The 19,330-nt window shown below is 30.9% G+C and overlaps 1 protein-coding gene across 2 annotated transcripts in view; it reads left to right on the top strand.

Annotated features, from left to right (window-relative positions):
* Positions 1-1,458: 1,458 nt before the first annotated feature.
* Positions 1,459-19,330, top strand: part of LOC143254977 (BRO1 domain-containing protein BROX-like) — a 56,603-nt gene continuing 38,731 nt past the window's right edge. For both annotated transcript variants that reach the window (XM_076509933.1, XM_076509923.1), the window contains exons 1-3: positions 1,459-1,804; positions 11,246-11,449; positions 12,983-13,078. In XM_076509933.1, coding sequence (XP_076366048.1) covers positions 1,704-1,804; positions 11,246-11,449; positions 12,983-13,078 — 401 coding nt within the window. In that variant the 5' untranslated portion in view covers positions 1,459-1,703. The remainder of the gene's footprint in view (positions 1,805-11,245; positions 11,450-12,982; positions 13,079-19,330) is intronic.

Below are 19,330 nucleotides of genomic sequence, written 5' to 3'. Positions count from 1 at the left end.
GCATAGAGAGAAAAAGAAATAAACTGTCAGTTACGAATTGTGTTTTAATGGAACACTTCTGAAGTATCTGCAACAGTGAAACGTTGAGTGTCCAATTAAAAAAAAAAAAGAACAAATGTGAGGTTAAAAGGTTGTCTATTTGCAGTATTAAACATACTTTACTGTTGAAAGTTGAAAATTTAAAACAATATCATTGTTTGTGTTGATATATAGGAAACTGAGCCTCCCATCCATTTCCACAAACAATTATAATCATATCCTCATTTTCTAGTCCAATATGGATTTCCAATAAAAAGCTGTATATCTGTTTAAATAAACTATTTACTTAGCACAGTTTACAACGAATCACTTTGCTCTATACCAGAGATCATCAGGCCGATTGTGTTACAGGCTCCTTTGAGGATGCAGTTTAAACCATTTTAACTCTAAAATTTATAAATCGTATCGTATAGTAATTAGCAGTCCTAGTACAGCGTTAAGAAAACTTCACCTGATTTCTGTTGCCCATAACTGTTTGGTGTCCTGGTTCATTGCATAGCGGAACCTATGGCTGTTACATGACTGGTTGTAACACACACAGTTTGGTTGAAGCACCATACAAAAAGCCATATAATAATTCCAATTAGCTCCTTACTTGCTGGCTCAATACAAATTTCTATTCCAGTAATAAGAGTGCATTGTTTAATAATTTTTTTATGTCGAATTAAACCCCAAATTGATTGTCAAATATATAATAGTTATACCTGATTTAGAAATGATTCCGGTACTGGAAGTATAGTTAACGCTTATAAAATATATATATATTTATATATATATATATTTATCTATAGGAAAGGTGGCAAAAGTCTTTAAACCAGGAAGTAAATAGACACATACGCATATAATTTAGTTGGCCAATGATTAGTTTTGCTTTTTGGTGTTCCATACGATGAAAATTTATAATATTGAAAAATGTTGCAATCTTGGAGTATATTGCTATGGATATAAATTTTCAAAATATTTATTATTAATTACACAATACTTACATGCAAACACATTTTCCAACTCTTATTATTTATTCGCCATTGTTACCCAATGTAAGAAACCAGTTGATTTTATGTCTAAAAAAAATATGTGTATGTAAGGATATAACTGAAGTATTTTTAAATTTTTCATTCAAAACGGCTGGTATGGGTACTAACACTTTTATTGATAAGGTTTGTTTTGATTTTCGTGCAAAGCTACACGAGAGCTATCTGCTCTAGCCTTCTCTAATTTAGCAGTATAAGAGTAAAGGGAAGGTAGCTAGTCACACACCGGCAACTCTTTTACCAACATATAGTGGGATTGATCGTGACATAATAACGCCCCAACGGTTGAAAGGGCGAGCATGTTTGGTGTGACGGGGATATGAACCCGCGACCCTCCGATTACGAGTCGAGTGCCTTAACTACGTAGCCCCGCCGGGCCTTTATTGATAAGAAGAGAACAACATTTCGACTTTTCTAGGTCATCTTAAGTGGCTTTTAATACTACATACAGTTAAATATAAGTAGTTGGTATTAATTTAAAGTATTATTGAACTTAATTTATTAATTAAAATAAAAACAGAAAGAAGCTTTTATTATGTAACAGAAAGTCCATGTTTCTTCAACGTTATGATGTCACGGAAGGTATGATAAAATATACACATCAGTTCGTGATGATGTCATATGTAAACAGTTATGGCGCATTGGTTTCATCGTAATCCTTTGAAAGCAACTGCTAATGTTCGTTTTATTATAAAAGTATTTTCTAATGACGGCCAAGCACTTAAAATATGCAGGTATGCATTTCTGGCATTCGAATGAAAATAGCTGAAATTAAATTTCAAATGTTGTGTATTTATTAAAAGAAAATAAAGCTTAACTTTTAGGCTTAAGACTAAACTAGTACGTTGACTTAAAAGTTCGTTTTAAACTTCTTTGAGAGAGTGGACTATACATTATAATTACCACAGATAATCTGTGGTAAGTAACGGGATGTTTCTTTTTGTTATTGTGATTACAATTTAATTACTGATACTAACAATATCATTATTAGTGACCATCACTATCAGCCGATAATTATGCACTTTTATCGTTATTATTTTACATATATAAATATAATGTTAACAGTAACACGGTGTGTGTTGGTGAGTAATTGAAATATTATATATAGCACAGTCTTCTCTTTGATAAACATTATTATAAATAAGTACTGGAAGAGTGCCCTATCTTTTAATTATTATAAAAAAAATTTTATTTGTTAGAAATACTACTGTTTTACTACTTTTAGTGTGGGGATATTTTCAGAATCACTGATTTGTGTTATACTAGTTATGGGTAAGGATAGTAACTGCAAATAATATGAGGAACAGACAGGATGAGAATCATGGAATTAAAATTGTAAATTTTTTTGACATAATTGAATGAAAAAAGAAATTGACTAGGGAGTTTATTAAGAAAATGCAATATTCATTATTATAGTAATTCATAATATTCATTCCTTTTTATAAAAGTATCTAAAACACTTTTTTGAATTTTTCCTAAGTTACAGAAATAATCAAAAGAGGATGGATATTTTTTCCTGATAAATCTCAATTAAAAATACTTACTTAAATAGTAATGCCAGTCAGTATTCTTCAGGGCACAAAACTTCTGGTAAACACTTTAATTTTGTGCAATTTGTATGCTTGAATGAATATCTAATAAATATTAAAGGTTAATGCTTATTCACCCTAGTTGATTTTCCTCACCTATATTTCCACCTGAAATTGAATGATGTTTTATTAAACCCACACTTTTCTTTCTAATTTTGTGATTAGTCAGAATTGGGGTTCTGAGTTATAAAAATTGTCTTTTTATGAAGTGAAAACTACTGTGTATATTGTCAACTGTGCTTAATATAAACTTCTGGTCAAACTACCTACACAGATCACAAATAAAAATATGTACCTAGTAATGAGCATAGATATTTAACTGTAATGTTCAAATGATATTAGTTATTATGATTAGAATACACTATTTCATCACTTGGGTACCTTTGTACTTCTGAATTTTCCTTACCTGCTCCAGTCTTTTATTCCCCACTTAGCTGTTTTTGGTGATATCCGTCATGTGACACTCCACCTACTTCAGTACCCTTTCTGTTGTGGTACTGTGTATAAACACCTCATTCAGAGAGTATTATCACTTTTTCTTGACAAAACATTCAGTAAAAGAGTTTCATTGTAGTACAGTCATTTAAGGTACTTTGAGCATTCTTCATGTTACCAATCAATCATAACTTGTTTTTTGATCTGCATCTTCCACAGTTGCCCTATATAAGGTGGCCTTATTGACTACGTTTTGATAGTTGAGTCTAATTAATTGAATCCCAAGTGCTCTCCTGTTTCCTCATGTCATTTTGGGTCCTTCATCCAAAAGGAAAATTTCACTTCCTTTACTGGTATATTGATGTAGCATTTCTGAACTTTCCTTTATTTTTTTGGTTTCTCAGGAAGCCATTTTGGGATCAGCTAACTCAGCTTCATTTTCTTCAGTTCATTCATTGAGTATTTGACTTTTTGGATTTTTTTCTGAGTTGCTTTTTGGTTAGTAAAATGTTTGAGACCTTAGTTTTGTGTACCATGCATCACGTTTTCTTGAACACTTAATTTTTTTTGCTGCTGGCCTATAGATGTTGCTGGTTGGAGTGGTTTGTGCTGATTGTACACAGGATGCTTCATCATTTTATTTACACTTTCAAACCAGTTCTTTTTTCCTAAGACACTGGCAGCCTAGGAAGGGGTTAAATTCTTTTCAGTGATTCATCCAATTACTAGTTTTATTTTTATGACTAATTAGATTTTGATTATTTATTATGTTTAGTTAGGGTCTTAAAGCATTATGTTGTCTGCATTAATGCTTTTTTTAGGTGGTAGACAACAATCTTTTATTCATAATCAGATTTTGATTATTTGTTATGTCAAGTTAGGGTCTTAAAGCATTATGTTGTCTGCATTAATGCTTTTATAGGTGGTAGACAACAATCTTTTATTCATTGGGATCTTTCAGTTTTACAGATTTTAGCCCCAGTTACATTGACAAGGTGGGTATGCTTAGTCTGGGCTCTTTTAGAATGTGAGTGCAAGTCATATCAGATTCTTCACATTTCTATGTTCTTAGCAGCCTGGTTGAATTGCCTGCTGGAGAATATTGTAGGGACTGATAGTGGGACTTTTCCCAATTTTTTTGTTTCATATTATTTGTATTATCTGGCAGTAGTTTCTTTTGAGGGTGTTGACTACCACTTGTAGCTACCTTAACCACATCTGCTAGTTTATACAGAGGGATGAGTATTCTTATTGCTAATCTTGTACCTTCTTTACCTTTAAGGGTCCCTTACTTCATTTTCACAGGATTCCCACTCTGTGGTAAGTGTTGTTCAGGCAGATATACTTTTATCAAACTAATTCTATATTGACAACCACTAATTCGTTATACTTTATCCAAGTAGCAACAGGCTCTGTAGAAATGAGGTATTTGATGAGACTACCTGGAAGCTAACAGGGTGGTACTACTGTACTATGCTGGACCTCTACTCTTGAACTATCATGAGTAAAACATAAGCGTATCATACCTGTCCTCGCTGAACATTGGATTGAATAAATTGGAGTTAGTTAGTTTTTGAAAATTTAGGGAACTTGGTTCAGCTATTGCACTGTTTCTAGATCATTGTTCCTCAGAGCTCCTGATGTGCATTACCCTCCACATTCTGCAAGGAGTCCTTATCACACTTAGTTTCCAGTCACTGGGATAGTGGAACAGAGGTTATTCCTTCAGAGTTTTCAAGTGAATTCCTCCATTCTTGGAGAAGATGGTGAAAGTGGAGGCTCTCTTACCCATAAACCAGAATGATGTTTCTCAGATCTTGATAGGAGAAGCACCAGCTTATATGGAAGCCCGCTCATATTAGTGGTTCAGATTTCGTGATGACAAGAAAATCACTTGGAGAGAAAAATATAAATGTAAAAACGACTGGTATGGGTATTGAAGAGCGAACAACGTTTCAACCTTCTTAAAATGGGATATAACATATATCCCATAAAATACAATGTGGTAACTGCCACGACGTCTATATTGGAGAAACAAGTAGAAAAATGGAAACCAAATTCAAAGAACACAACGAGTCACCTTCACACATTTTCGAACACTGCAAATTAAATAAACACAACATAACCATAAAAAACACCCAAATGCTAAATAAAGAAACAGACATAAACAAATGCAAAATTAAAGAAGCCTTACTTATACAACAACTCAAGCCCAAAATAAACCAATACAAAGGAACACCTTTATACCTGTATTAATAAGTATAATCAAACATCTAAGCACGCCCTCTACATTCCTACACTCAATTACACAACCCCCTTCAAACATGTGGTCAGCTATTGGTCAGTTACCTCTTTCTTTCATCCTCTACATAAAAAAAAATTCTCAACCCATACCAACCATTTTACAAATATAGTGGTTCAGATTTGATGCTTGGCTATCCAGTTGGGTTGAGTGTGATCCATCTTTTTGATCAATAGTGGTTCAGTAAATAATTCATGGAAGAGGATCTATTGTCTTCTCATAATTTCAAGTGCTATGTGGTCTCATCCTGGGTCTTTGGTTGAGCACAATTTGTTCCATGTTCGACCCATCATTCCAGAGGCAAGAGGAATGTACCTTGTCCACAATGTTGGGGAAGAAAGATGTGTTCTTAATTTCAGACAGGAAAAATTTTGTTTCCTCAGGTTTAGTATAGCATCCTGTCTTTCTGAGTTTGTGGTGTTGCCTTTCTGTCTTTCGTTGGGTTGAGGAAAAGGTTTGTTCATTTTGGTGTTGTTTACCTTCTCATCCTGATTTTGTTGGCTCAGATCTTATCTTTATGACTACATGTTAGAATCCACTCACAAGTGTGTGTGTGGATATATATATATATATGTATATATATATTGGGATTCAACTGCTCTAGTCACTGATTTGGGAAATAGGGACCATGGTCCTATAATTTCAAACCTGTACAGTGGAATCTTGGCTATCTTGTGGGGGTATGGTCAGAAGTGATGATAAATCATAAAATCCCACCAACAGTGTGTGAATTAAGTTATGAGTGAAGATCATACCTATTCTGTAGTGTGGTTCCCTCAGTAGGGTGCTAATCTTCTATTGGCACACCCATAATCTATGTAGACCTTTTCTGTATGGCTAATGCCTTCACCAGCCCCTCCACCTTCTCAGTGTGGGATTCTAGCTGTAGTAAGAGCAGTGCTAAGTGTGTTTTGGAATTTAACATTTTCTTAAATTGAAAATGTATTTCCAGTAATACTTACCTCATCTTACCTTCTCCTGCTCCTTTTTCCCACTAGCAGCTGGTGTTAGAGATTCTGGAATGGGTCAGGCTTGAGAAAATGATAATATTATCTGTATAAGGTGATTATATACAGTAACAGCATAGGGGGTGTATTGGTATAGGTGGAGAGTGTCATGTGACAGATATCACAAGGAGCAATTGAATGCAATATAAAAGGCTGTAGAACGTGTGAAAAATTGAGACCAACGTTTAGACAGGCAAAGGATGAAAATCCTGGCAGTTGAGTAATAGCTGTAATGTGAGAATAAGTATTATTGCAACTACATTTCAATTTTAAAAAACATTAATTTTAATTCTTGATTCATAAGCTAAGCTAACAATGTGAAATAACCCTTTTGATAAAAAATAATGAAATTAAAACCAGAAGTATTTATAATAATTATTATGGTAAAGTAATAAACATTAAAAATAAAATTCAAAGTAATAAAAGTTAATAAATAAAAGTAGATATACTACATACTTTTGCCTATGCTGAAATGGTACAGTTAAACTTTGTGCTTGCCCATTATATTTGCCAAAAACTGATTGTAGGCTAATATGGGAAAAATATAACCAATATGACAAGATTTTTTGGCAAAAGTCAAACCTATAGTCTTCTCCATACTGGTTGTACCTATTTACAGTTATCAATAAATATCAATAACCATCTTCTGTGGTCCTGGTCTATAGTTTATAGAATGCCTATCTGAATCCAGATATAAAGCATTTGATAGTTTCCATATCGCAAATGATTTTGCTGCTCATATTCTCATATCATGTAAATTAGGTTATTAGAACTATTTTAAAAGTATACATTGTAAAAAAACAAAACATAGGTAACTTGCCTTATGCCAGATACATTTAAAATTCACCATATGCAGGTTTATAAAATATCGTAGCTATGACTTAATACATATTGCTAAACCAGCTCACCATAATATTTTATTTTAGCAATATGTATTAAGTCATAGCTAAAAACACACTTTACATGCATAATGCTGAACTAACATTAACTCTTACAAAAAATAGAGGTAATATTTAAAATTAATCATATGCTTGATCATATAAATCTTTATTTAGATGTGGGTATCAAGGATAAAACTGGTCTCCCAACTCCCCTTCTTGCTTCCTTCTCCTCTTATCATAAATGTCTTCTGAAACATTTGAGGTGTATTGTAACAGGTTTAAAAAAATTCATTTTCTTATTAGATGAAAACCCTGTGACCACAATATTGAACAAAGTAAAATCAATCTCTGTTTAATATAACAATAAAAAGTCAAAAGCACTAATGTTGGATAGTGGTTTTGTATTTCAAAAAGAGATATTAAAATCCTTCTTACATTCTCAAGTTATCTCTAAATATTCTGTTTGATTTTGAGAGAATTAAACTAGAACATCTCTCATAGTTTCTATCTACATCATTGCTTATCTCAGTTGGAAATAGGGAGAATTGACCCTCCAGATATTTCCAAGTGTAAATGTTTATGTAGCTAAAGAATATAGATACAAAATATGGAAATAAATCAACATTACCCATGAAAAGTATCTAAATGGGGACATACCTTGATTGTGTATAACTAGCATATGAAATAAAATCAGTGTTGCAGCAGGCATATTTTTTATTTTGAAAGCTTGTAGCATTTATATGTCAGAAAATGTTTGAAATTTTTTGGTAAACACTTCAATTGACTTTTTTAAGGGAAGAGAGATGGAAAATATAATAATTTTCAATGTAGTATGTTATTACAGTTGAACCTGTCCAAGAGGCCACCTTTTTTAAGTGGTCCCCTGTCTTGTGTAGTCAGCTTTAAAACTGCCCAGTGATTTTCCCTGTATATTGACCCTTAAATAAGTTACCACTAGTTTTCTGTCAAAACACTCCATGTTATGTTATTAAGTGGCCATGTTTTAACACCAGAAATTGTTTCATTGAGATTCTGTGTAATTCACATGATTGGTTACCATATAAACTACCAGTCTTATCTGTTAGAACCAACTGAGATTGAAATTATCCATTATTTGGAATGTGAGCACTGCTAATCAAACTTTCATTTTTACTTAAACTGTTATTTTTGACAACAGTTCATGTTTTTACATATTTTAAAAGGACTTTATTTACAACCATATTTTGAAGACAATATTTCATGCAAAATTACTTCTCCTAATTGTAAAATGTTAATTTTGGATGAGAGATACAATGTTTTAGAACTAGCAAAAAATTGGATCATCATCTAACAAATTAGCAGAGTATTTTCAAGTGGGAAGAACACAAATCCAGAATATTTTGAATAGAAAAGTAGAAATTCTTGATTATTGAAGCAAAGCTCTATTCTCAAGAAAATGACAGAGACATGCTGCAAGTAATGAAGATATTAATCAACTTTGTTTGGAATAGTTTAAGGATGTAACTAGCCATAGATTTATTGTTAATGGTCTTCTCATCAAAGAAGATGCTTTGAAATTTACTTCAGAGTTGAACAAACTGGACTTAAAGCTTCTAACAGATAGCTCCAGTGTTTTTAAAGAAGCAGAACATTTATTTTGTTTCACAATCTGGAGAAAAAGGTGATGTTAATTAAACTGTTGTGGCAGATTGGAATGACAAACTAGCAAAATGTGGAGGTTATAAACCACATTATTTTCAACAGAGATGAAATTGGTCTTTTTTTTTCTCTTTTTTTTTTGGAAGGGGTGAGAAGGAAAACATTTCATTTCAGAAATGAAGACTGTGCCAGTGGAAAGGCTTCTAAACTTAGAATAATTGCTTGTGTGTGTGTGGGTTAATGACTGAAGAAAAAGCCTATCATTATTGATAAATCAAGAGAATCAAAGGCTTTTAAGAATTTGAAAATCTACAAACACAACAACAAAGCTTGAATGACAGGTGACATTTTTTTCTGGCTATGTAAGGTATCTAGACAGAAAGATCAATTGGAAGAATTGGAAATTTTTTGTGAACAATGCCACATCACACCAGAACATAAAAACAGCCAATGTAAAGCTATAGTTTGTTATGGCATCATACCAGCTATCAAGCTGAAATTTAGAAAATGACAGGTAAGATATTTTTCACTAAAATTTTATAAGACATTTTCATCAGAAAATATTATTTTGTACTTGAATTGAACAATTTAACTTGTTTATTTTATTTTACGTTTTCATTTTTTGTTTTGACATGAAAAATTATTTCATTATCAAATTTTCTTGCAACTCAGCCATTTGGTTAATTAAATGGACAAACAATAAAATGTTAACAGCAGTGTTATTTTGCAACAACTAACAATTCACAAGCATGGAAGGAAGTTGATTATTGAACAGTTGTGAAATGTTTTAACAAGACAGAATTCAGTACTTGTGATTCAATTTCTGCAAATAATTGTGATTGGCCTGCAGTTCAAGATCATAATGTGCTATTCTTAATGGTTAAGCTAGCCCATGAATATTTTGGTTGTAGTTTCACAAAACTTGTTGCTTTTAAAAAGTCAGTTGGCAACCTAAGGGGAAGTCATTAGTCATTGAATGGAACATCCATGCCAACAAATTATTGTCAACAAGCTTAAGATCTAATAAGTGCTTACATGTAAGTGATGATGAAATGACACATGAAGAAGAAAAAGATGTGCCATTATCAGAATATAGAAATAAAGAAATACTCCTTGAAACATGGCTATTCAGAACTTCTTGAAATTGCAGTTTATGCAGTCTCCTTTTTAGACAAAAAATCCCATTCTTTTGTGCTGTTAAACATAACTGATTTTTTAAAAAAGTATTTTATTGAATTATCAGTTACACGTGTTTTTAATTTTAATCTTTAAAGTACTAACTGTGATAATTAAATGTAACTGATATGTCTTTTAATATTTGTAATTATGCTATTGGTTTGCATGAAGTAAATAAATCATTGAACTGAAATAATTTTCTTTTTATTTAAATCTTTAAAAAGAAGCCACCTGTTTTAAACAGCCATCTTTTGAGTCTCTTAGATGCCTGCATAATACAACTTGATTGTATCAGTAATAGTAATTTAAACTTGTTCATTAGTGTAATTGTTAAACAATCATTCTTAAGTTTAAATTAAAGAGTTTAATACTATTGGTGTATTATAGTATAATATAATTTGCTGATTGATATTATTTTTATTAGTCTATCATATAATAGCAACTTAGCACTCCTTTTTGATCTGCTAGAAGCACTTATTTAATGGTTTGCTATACAATTTAGTTGTTGAAAACTTCATGAGGAGTATTAATCGTAATATTTTTTATGTGAATTATGAAACCCAGCTGTCAAATTAAAATGTTAGTATTAAAAAAAAGATGTAAAAAATTCTTAATTCTACATGTAAGTAAAAATAGGTAAGTTGTATGCTGTTTGAGTTATGCATTTTAGCAGTTTTGAGTGAAAGAAGTATGATATAACTTAGAGACAACAGTTATGAATGCTGCACCCCTAATTGGCTCAGTGTTTTTCGTTCACTAATACTGTATATTAGCATTTCATAAATATTTATTCTGTTGTAGGTTATTGGTTACAATGTTGTTGTTTTTTCTCAAATCTAGGAATCAAGAGATGAAATGAACTGTAATGCTAAAAAGCAATCATAGAAAAGGTATCAAATCATTTAACTGTTATATAAAACATTTGTTTGTCATATGTGATGAGTTCCATATTATGACAAACTAAGAGATGGCATTTCAGTCTTTATTAATTCTCATTAGCCCATTTATGTTCTGTGTTTAAAAACAAAATCTATACTGAACTGACTAGTATATTGCTTTATTGATGAGATATCAAAACTGTCAATTTTTTTAAATGTACAAAAAGAAGATTTTGTGATATAAATAAATAAATCTTATGCTTATATAGTGAGTTGACACAAACTCGTAACAGCCTATTAGAGTTGCTTTGTGACCCAAGTCATACTGTGACTGCTGTAGAAACTGCACTGAACAACTACATGGCACTACTTCAGGGTCTTTTTATTGCTCCTGATGAAAGGGGAGGAGAAAGCAAGTTAAGGTATGCACTTCGGTTCAGGTGGACAAATTCATTACTTGGTAGTACTCCTAGGTAAGTGTACATTTGTGTGATCATAGTTAACTGTTTGTAAGTAATTTCAGAAAAGAAAAGATTAACAATTGTTATATTATATTCTATTGGAAATATAGGAAGAACTGGGCAATTTAATTGATTAAATGGTATAATCAGTTATCCATGAGCAATGATTTCATCAAAGGTAGTGCAGAATGAACTAATTGATTAATTAAAGTTATGAAAATGAAAAAAGATGTAGCATTGTGCTCTGAGATACATCATTTGTAACATCAATCCATTTTGATTTCACCCCATTTATAATGCCATGATGTTGTTTGTTCATTGGCATTGGTGTTTTTTTTAACTATCCAGTGAAGATAATTCTAGATCCAGTCCACACATTAAAAACAAATTATTTTTGTTTCCTCATGAGTGTTTCTTTACAGGCTTGTACATTTTAGCATCTTGTTGGCCTATATTTACAGCCATGTTACGTGAACTATACTCATTAAAAAACAATTTACTTGTATAAAGTGATTCAGTATGCACAGTAGCTAATGATAGCTAACACTGATTCATAAATGTTCTGATTGATTCATTCTATTGGGTTGAAAACAGTTGTCTATCTTCTTGATATTTCACTGAAAATACACATCTACTTTGTTGACTAGATATTTCACTGAAAATACATGTGTCAAGCATATTGACTGGCTGAATTAAAATTGTCTAATTCTTGTTTTATATGTTTTGTAAAGACCCTATGTTTTCATGATACCAATTTTGTATATTTTAGGTCTTCTCTCACAAACAAACAAACTTGATGTTAATATTATGCACCTGCTAGCTTGCATGAAAAATAGACTGTTATAATAATAATAATAATAATAATAATAACCACCTGCCTTATACAACTTAACTAGTTCTTAGCCTATTTAACCTTCTTTTCAGTTTCAACAGGTTTGTAGTGTTATTGCCCATTAGAATTTAGTGGAAATAGTATTGCTTATTTAAATCAAAATATAATTTGTTTCAAAAATTTTATCTAACAAAAATTGCTACACAAAATAACTTTACATAGCTTTTGATAAATATGAGTAGCAAGTGACTAAAATGCTGTCTTATGTGTATTCCAGAAAAATATATTGCACTGAGCTGCTTGAATCTTGAGGAAAATATTCAAAATACTATTTATTTCTTTGAATTCATAAAGTTGGTAATGTTATTGTATAATGCATTTCATTGTTAGACCTATTCATGAAATACATTTTTCTATCCAAAATATATTTTTATTCTTAAAGATAGAAATCAGTCATTGTTCTAAAATTACAGAAGATCTTAAAAATGCTTGTAATTTTTACATTAGCAGGTGCCAGTGCTATTTGTGTTTTACTTTCTGCAGTGTTAAACTAGGTAGGCTTTTAAGTACAAGTTTTTTATGTTAATATATGATCATATTATTTTTATTGATTTCTGGATGTGCATACTGGCTTCTGTGATATCTAAGTTACTACTTGATTGTGCATGTTAGATGAATTTGAAAAAGTACATGGTAGTTTGTGTTTGTTTTAGCTCTCAGCAGGATGTGGTGTTTGAACTGGTTTCTGTGTGTGAGAACACAGCCATATGGTTAATGAAGCATGCTGCTGTGAATGCAGGAAAAGATGAGTGAGTATTTTTGTATTAATATTAAATTTCAAAATATAAGAATCAGAATTTATAGGCCCACATGTAAGTATGCTTCCTCAGATCATGTGATTATTAATAATTATTTAAGACTACATGAAAAAAAAAAGAAAAAAGTGTAATTTTGCTGTAATTTTTTGTCTTGGAGAAATCTATATATGTGTTGTGTGTATGTAGATATTCTGTTACTGTGGGAAACTAAATTCTGTCAATTCTAATTTCATTTTGAAACTTCATGATCAAAACAAAAGTGACACAATTTTATTCCAGATGACAAAAAGGCAAAAAAGTAAGAACATTCTCATTACACAAATTATTACAGTATCTTGAACTGTATCTAAGTACAAATTGATACTAAAAGAAGCAACTTGTAGATCATGAAATTTCTGCTTTTTTATGGAGTTACTTTCATTGTCTAGGAAGCAAAAATATGAACATATAGAAATAACATGTTTTGTACACCTGGGGTAATTAAAGAATGCAGATAATGCTTAAATTATTAAATGAAAAATACAGGCCCTAAACAATATTTTCAGATCTAGAAGCCAGCCACAAAACTCAGGAGCCAGGTTTTTCCTAACCCAACTTCAGTAGCGTTTATACTGGAAAATGGGGCTACCTCGATTACCAGCTCCTCTGCTATCAGTGATCCTTGATTATCTGTTTTTTTATTTTCCCAAAATTTTCTCAAAATAATTCTCCTAAATTTGGATAATAATTTACATGTTTTGGAGAAATTGTCTCTCAGAAATTAATTTCAATTGCAAAAGTTCAGATGATATTCTGTGTTTTTGCATACAGGATCTGACATTGTTCAAATCATAAGTCAGTCAGTTAAAGCCTAACCTTGTCTCTCTTATTTTTAGCTGTTAAGACAGAAATACCAAATATTTGTAGTTTAATTAACTTTAAGTAATTAAAATCACACAAAGTACACATTAAGATTTCTTAAAGATTTTATTCAACATCAGTTGTCATCTGCTGTTTTATGTTGCATAGTGGGTGTCATTTAACCACTAATACATGTTCAGGTTGTTGACTAGTTAAGCATTGTGCTCTTCCCTACAGATATTTTATATTTTCAGTCTGTTTTAACAAGGGATATTTCATGATAATTCCCAAGCATAGATTTATGCTAATTTTTCAAGGCCATTGGTTGGGTGCACAAGCACTTCTGTGTCTATAGCAGAAAAAGTACTGAAATATAGGAGTTATTTATGCTGATGTTAGTGATTTAATTAAACTAAAACATTAATGGGTGGTCAAAAAGAAGAAGGATTATGGGAGAAAAGATGGAATTGGACTCGTTTAACTTATTAAAATTCTGAGAAATTAAGTGTGATCGATCAACCGGCATGTGTCTCTTATGAGTGTGATTGTGATGATTTTTATATTTTTTCAAGATAATTTGATTAAACGATAAAATGATAATAAAAGTGTGGTAACTTAAAACAAGTACCTTAAACATATAAAATATGTAGATTAAAAAATGTGCTAATTTCCCACTGATTCTATTATTTAAGATTTTTTGCTTTCCTCAGACCAGTACAAATTATTGATGCACCAATGTATATTTAGGTACACTCACAGCAACAAGTGCATGCTAATGATCACATGATATCAACAACTGCTCGATAGTATTACCTGAACTTACTGCCTTTGGTCCCATCTGAGTTTAAACATGTACTAATTGGTTGAATTGAGAGAAAGAAAAAAACGAGGAAAAACATGAAATGCTGAATTTACCAATAAATCCAAGAAACAAAGTTCAGTTTAGGATGCAAAGAATGTAAAAATAGTTCTATAGTTCCAAGAGCCCAGAAAGGTTCTAGAATAAGTTTTCTTTAGTATAGTCCTGCACATGAATAAAATGGGGGAAAATACTAGATGTCATTATTAAATGTTTAGTTGCCATGGTTGCCTGACACCCAGGATTTGTTGAGGCCTGGAGAAGTATATTAGATATGTTAAATGGTTGAAGCATATAAAAAATAATTAGCAGTAAAGTGTTAAGTGAGGGATACAATTGATGTGTTAAAAATTATTTAATAGTAAGATATGGAAGCACAAATACACATTTTTAGCAGGGTAGGAGTGATCTTCAATTTAGTTTTCTAACAGGGTGGTTGGTTTTTGGAATAAGTTGTGTTTGGATTGTCTATAAAATCTAAAGTTTTACTGTGCAGTGAGGATTTATAAAAATTAGGATTTTAAAATATGAATTTATTTTAAACAGTTTCAAAGATTTTTCTAATTCAACATCTGAAGACTATCACTGTGACACAAAAATGTTAGAGTAAAAGCAAGTACAAAACCATGCACATTCATAGACCTCAAAGCTACAGTCAGGATAATTCTAACTCCTTCATTTTTGTGTGCTTAAGCAATAAATAGTGCTTATAGATGGGGAGTGCTCACACATTGAAAGCAAAAGTTGACCTCTTCTTGAAATTAACTGAATTTACATGGTCTTTCTCAGCATCATGACATTTGAAACCCAAATGAAAATATATGTAAACTATTTGTCATTTTATAAACATTTAAATCTGTTAAATAATACATGGCAGAGAATAATACATTTTTGGTGAAAATGACTGGCCATAACTGTCAGGTTATACTAGGAAAATGGCCAATCAAGTAATTGGCAACATTTTAATGTAATGCAAACTGTGGTAGTACCATTTTCTTAATTTTTCAAAACTATTTTTAAAGTATAAAGATGCAGTTAGAATATCCTTAAAACTTTCTATCTTACATATTAATACTAATGTATATTTCCACATCTGTACTTCATATAACCTTATTGGGTAAGGAATGATGAATCAGGTACAAATTGAAATGTATTTATTATAATAAATCCCTGAGATGAAAATATGTGAAATATCACTTTCAAAGGAACTTAACAATCTCAGTAAGTAAAATGTGAACAATTATTATACAAGCAGTCCCACATTAACATATATGTAAATATATGTAAAATATATGTAAACTATTTGTCATTTTATAAACATTTAAATCTGTTAAATAATACATGGCAGAGAATAATACATTTTTGGTGAAAATGACTGGCCATAACTGTCAGGCTATACTAGGAAAATGGCCAATCAAGTAATTGGCAATATTTTAATGTAATGCAAACTGTGGTAGTACCATTTTCTTAATTTTTCAAAACTATTTTTAAAGTATAAAGATGCAGTTAGAATATCCTTAAAATATCAACAATGAAGAATGTTTTATCCAATACCACTAGTCTAAAAGATTTCTTAAAATAATAGATATCAGCCAACTGAAGTACAAGTGAACCAAATGATATTATGCTATGTCCTGAGTTTATCATTCATTATTATTTAGTTCATTTTCTTAACCTATTTCAGTAAAATATGTTATTGTAATAAAACATTTATGAATAATCTTCTGTTTCTTAGAAAGGCAATTGAGTAAATGTAAAATGGGCCCCAGTGGTATGTATGTGGACTTACACCTCTAAAATTGGGTTTTGATATATTGAAATAAAAATAAAATACTTAAAATTACTTGAAAGTATTAATGTTCGAAACAAGTTTTTTTTTTTACTTAGTTTTGTATGACTGATATTAAAATACAAATCCTTTCAAACTTTTGGAAGTCAAGTGCTATACAAATCCATAATTGCAAAGTTTAATATGTAGGCTTTTTATGTATACATGTTGAGTTTTTCAAATTGCACTGTTGATAAATAAGCTTACATTAATGAATTGGAAACTTTAAAATGGCAGTTTAGGTTTTAATATGATAGTAATAATTTTAATATGAGATATTATGTGTTTATTTAATGCTCCTATTATGTTTGATCTCTCACAAATAAAATCAGAAACTATATTCTTGAAATTAATCAAATGATATATATATTTTTACATAAAAAATCAAAATTATTTTTTAATAATCAATCAAACTTTTTGTTCTCACATAAATAAGATCATATATCTATATTCTAATAGCACAGGCCTGTGATGGTTTTATTGTCTTGAAGTTTTTACATGTTCTAAAGTAATTCGTGTATGCCGAATCCAAAAGTGATACCAATTTTTCCATCATGTACAGGTTTTTTACCAAACATCATATGTACTTTTACATAAGTGAATCATTTTCATTGAAACTGGGTCACATCTTGTTATCTTTAAAATGTTGACAACCATTTGCTGTAGATTTCCTTAGACCAAGTGTAATTTATGAGTCTTATTAATCATTCTAGAACTTGCAAGAAACACACTGCTAGTATATAAATGGCTAATAGGCTGCATGATATGTCATATCTGGATAGTATTTGTCTATGAACTGTGAGATTTTTTTTTCTTTTCAATATTGTTTATTCATCATTATGGTAACAAGAGTTTTTTTAAATGATTCAAACCTATTCTATTTGTGGTAAATTTGTTTAAAGAAACAAAGGCAAAACATTACAGAATTTGTCAAAAATATGTATTATGAGTATTTTGTAATGAAATTTGGGATCAAGACAAATCATGGGCTCTGCACAAAGTTTGGACCATTTGTGTTAAAGAGTTGAGACAAAGTTTTTGTCTTTTGGAATTCTGAGGGTCTGGAATGAGCCTAGAAACCATGGAGATGACTGTTTTTGCTTTTGTAGTGTGCAAGGCTAAAACACTCAAAAAGGAAATTTCTTATCTGAATCTTCAATCTAATTTAAGACTTGTTGCTTATGGAATTGATGTTCCTGTACCTACTCCACTGGAAACTTTTGATACAGTTTCATCTGTTTCTGAATCTGATGTCATTAGTAATGGTGATAATGATTGTTTTTATCCTGAATCATTGAGTGAACCATAATTTTTCACAAGGTGAACTTTTGGGGTCCATACTTTGGGCTAAGAACTTATTTTCTCCAGGGAGATTTTTTTTACTGGTACAAAAATTGTGAGGAGGAATCTATACTATACTTTTCACAAGAAGGTTCACTGATTTATTGCAACAATATTGCTGAATTAATATCAGTGATAGGAGTTGCAGTCTATGAATGAAGTGAGCAGTGATTGTTCATTTATTTCTCCAAAAGACATCCAGAAATCATAAATGCATTTGTTCACATTGCTGGTTCAGTTCACTTGAAGGAAACATATGAAAATCTCAAACTTCCTAATGAGGTCAAATACAGAGAACATCATTGGCTATTTTGTAGAGACTTAAAGTTTTTTGTATGTTTTTGGGTCAACAATCTAGTTATACAAAATTTTCATGTTTTTTTATGAGTGGGACAGCAGATCAAGAAATCAGCACTTGATACAGAATCAATGGCCATGCACAGCCAGCCAGATACCAGAATAAAACAATAGTTAGTGTGAAAGCTTATTTGACAAAAGAAAGTTCTATTACCTCCACTTTATATAAAATTAGGCTTGATAAAGCAGTTTGTAAAGGCCTTAAAGAAAGATGGCAAGTGTTTCAAGTATCTATGTGGGCAAATCCCAATTCTTTCAGAAGTGAAACGTAAAGAAGGGATTTTGTTGGGCCTCAGATTAGGAAATTGATTTTGTATAAATAGTTTAAAAGGACAATGAGAAAAGTTGTAAAAGAAGGGTGGATCACCTTTAAAGATGTTATTGACAAATGTTTAGAAAACAACAAAGATCCAAGTTATGAAAATATTGGCAATAACGTTTGATAAATTTAAAGAGTTGGGTTATAACATGAACATGAAAAATTCATTTCTTGCACTCGCATATTGACTAGTTCCCTGAAAATCTTGGTGCTGTCAGTGAAGAACAAAGGGAAAGTTTTCATCAATACATCAGAGAAATGGACAGGAGATATCATGGAAGGTGGAGGATCAGCACGATGGATGATTACTGCTACTCATTGAAATGAGATGATCCAGATGTATTACATAAAAGGAAGACCACATTGTGTAGTTTTGAGAAAAAATAATGTGGATTTTACAAAAAAAACCTGGATAAATGAGAATGCATATTCATTTGACATCAGGTTTCTTCAGTTTATTTGTATTTTTTAACAAATATAATAATATGAAAATATTCATTGTAGTAAATGAAATAATAATTTTATCTTAGTAAACAATAGTACATCATAAAATAAAATATTTTTGATACCTGCATAGCTGAATTAGGGAAAATCTGTTATTAAAACCAAAACAACTTTTATGAAGATTAAAATCGCAAGCCTGTGTAATCAATCAAACAGTATATTTACTTTTGGATAAATAGAATCAGAAAAATATGT

Source organism: Tachypleus tridentatus, chromosome 1, assembly GCF_004210375.1.
Source record: "Tachypleus tridentatus isolate NWPU-2018 chromosome 1, ASM421037v1, whole genome shotgun sequence".
NCBI lineage: Eukaryota > Metazoa > Arthropoda > Merostomata > Xiphosura > Limulidae > Tachypleus > Tachypleus tridentatus.
The sequence above is the reverse complement of the archived record's forward strand: the minus strand, read 5'-3'. Positions and strand labels throughout refer to the sequence as shown.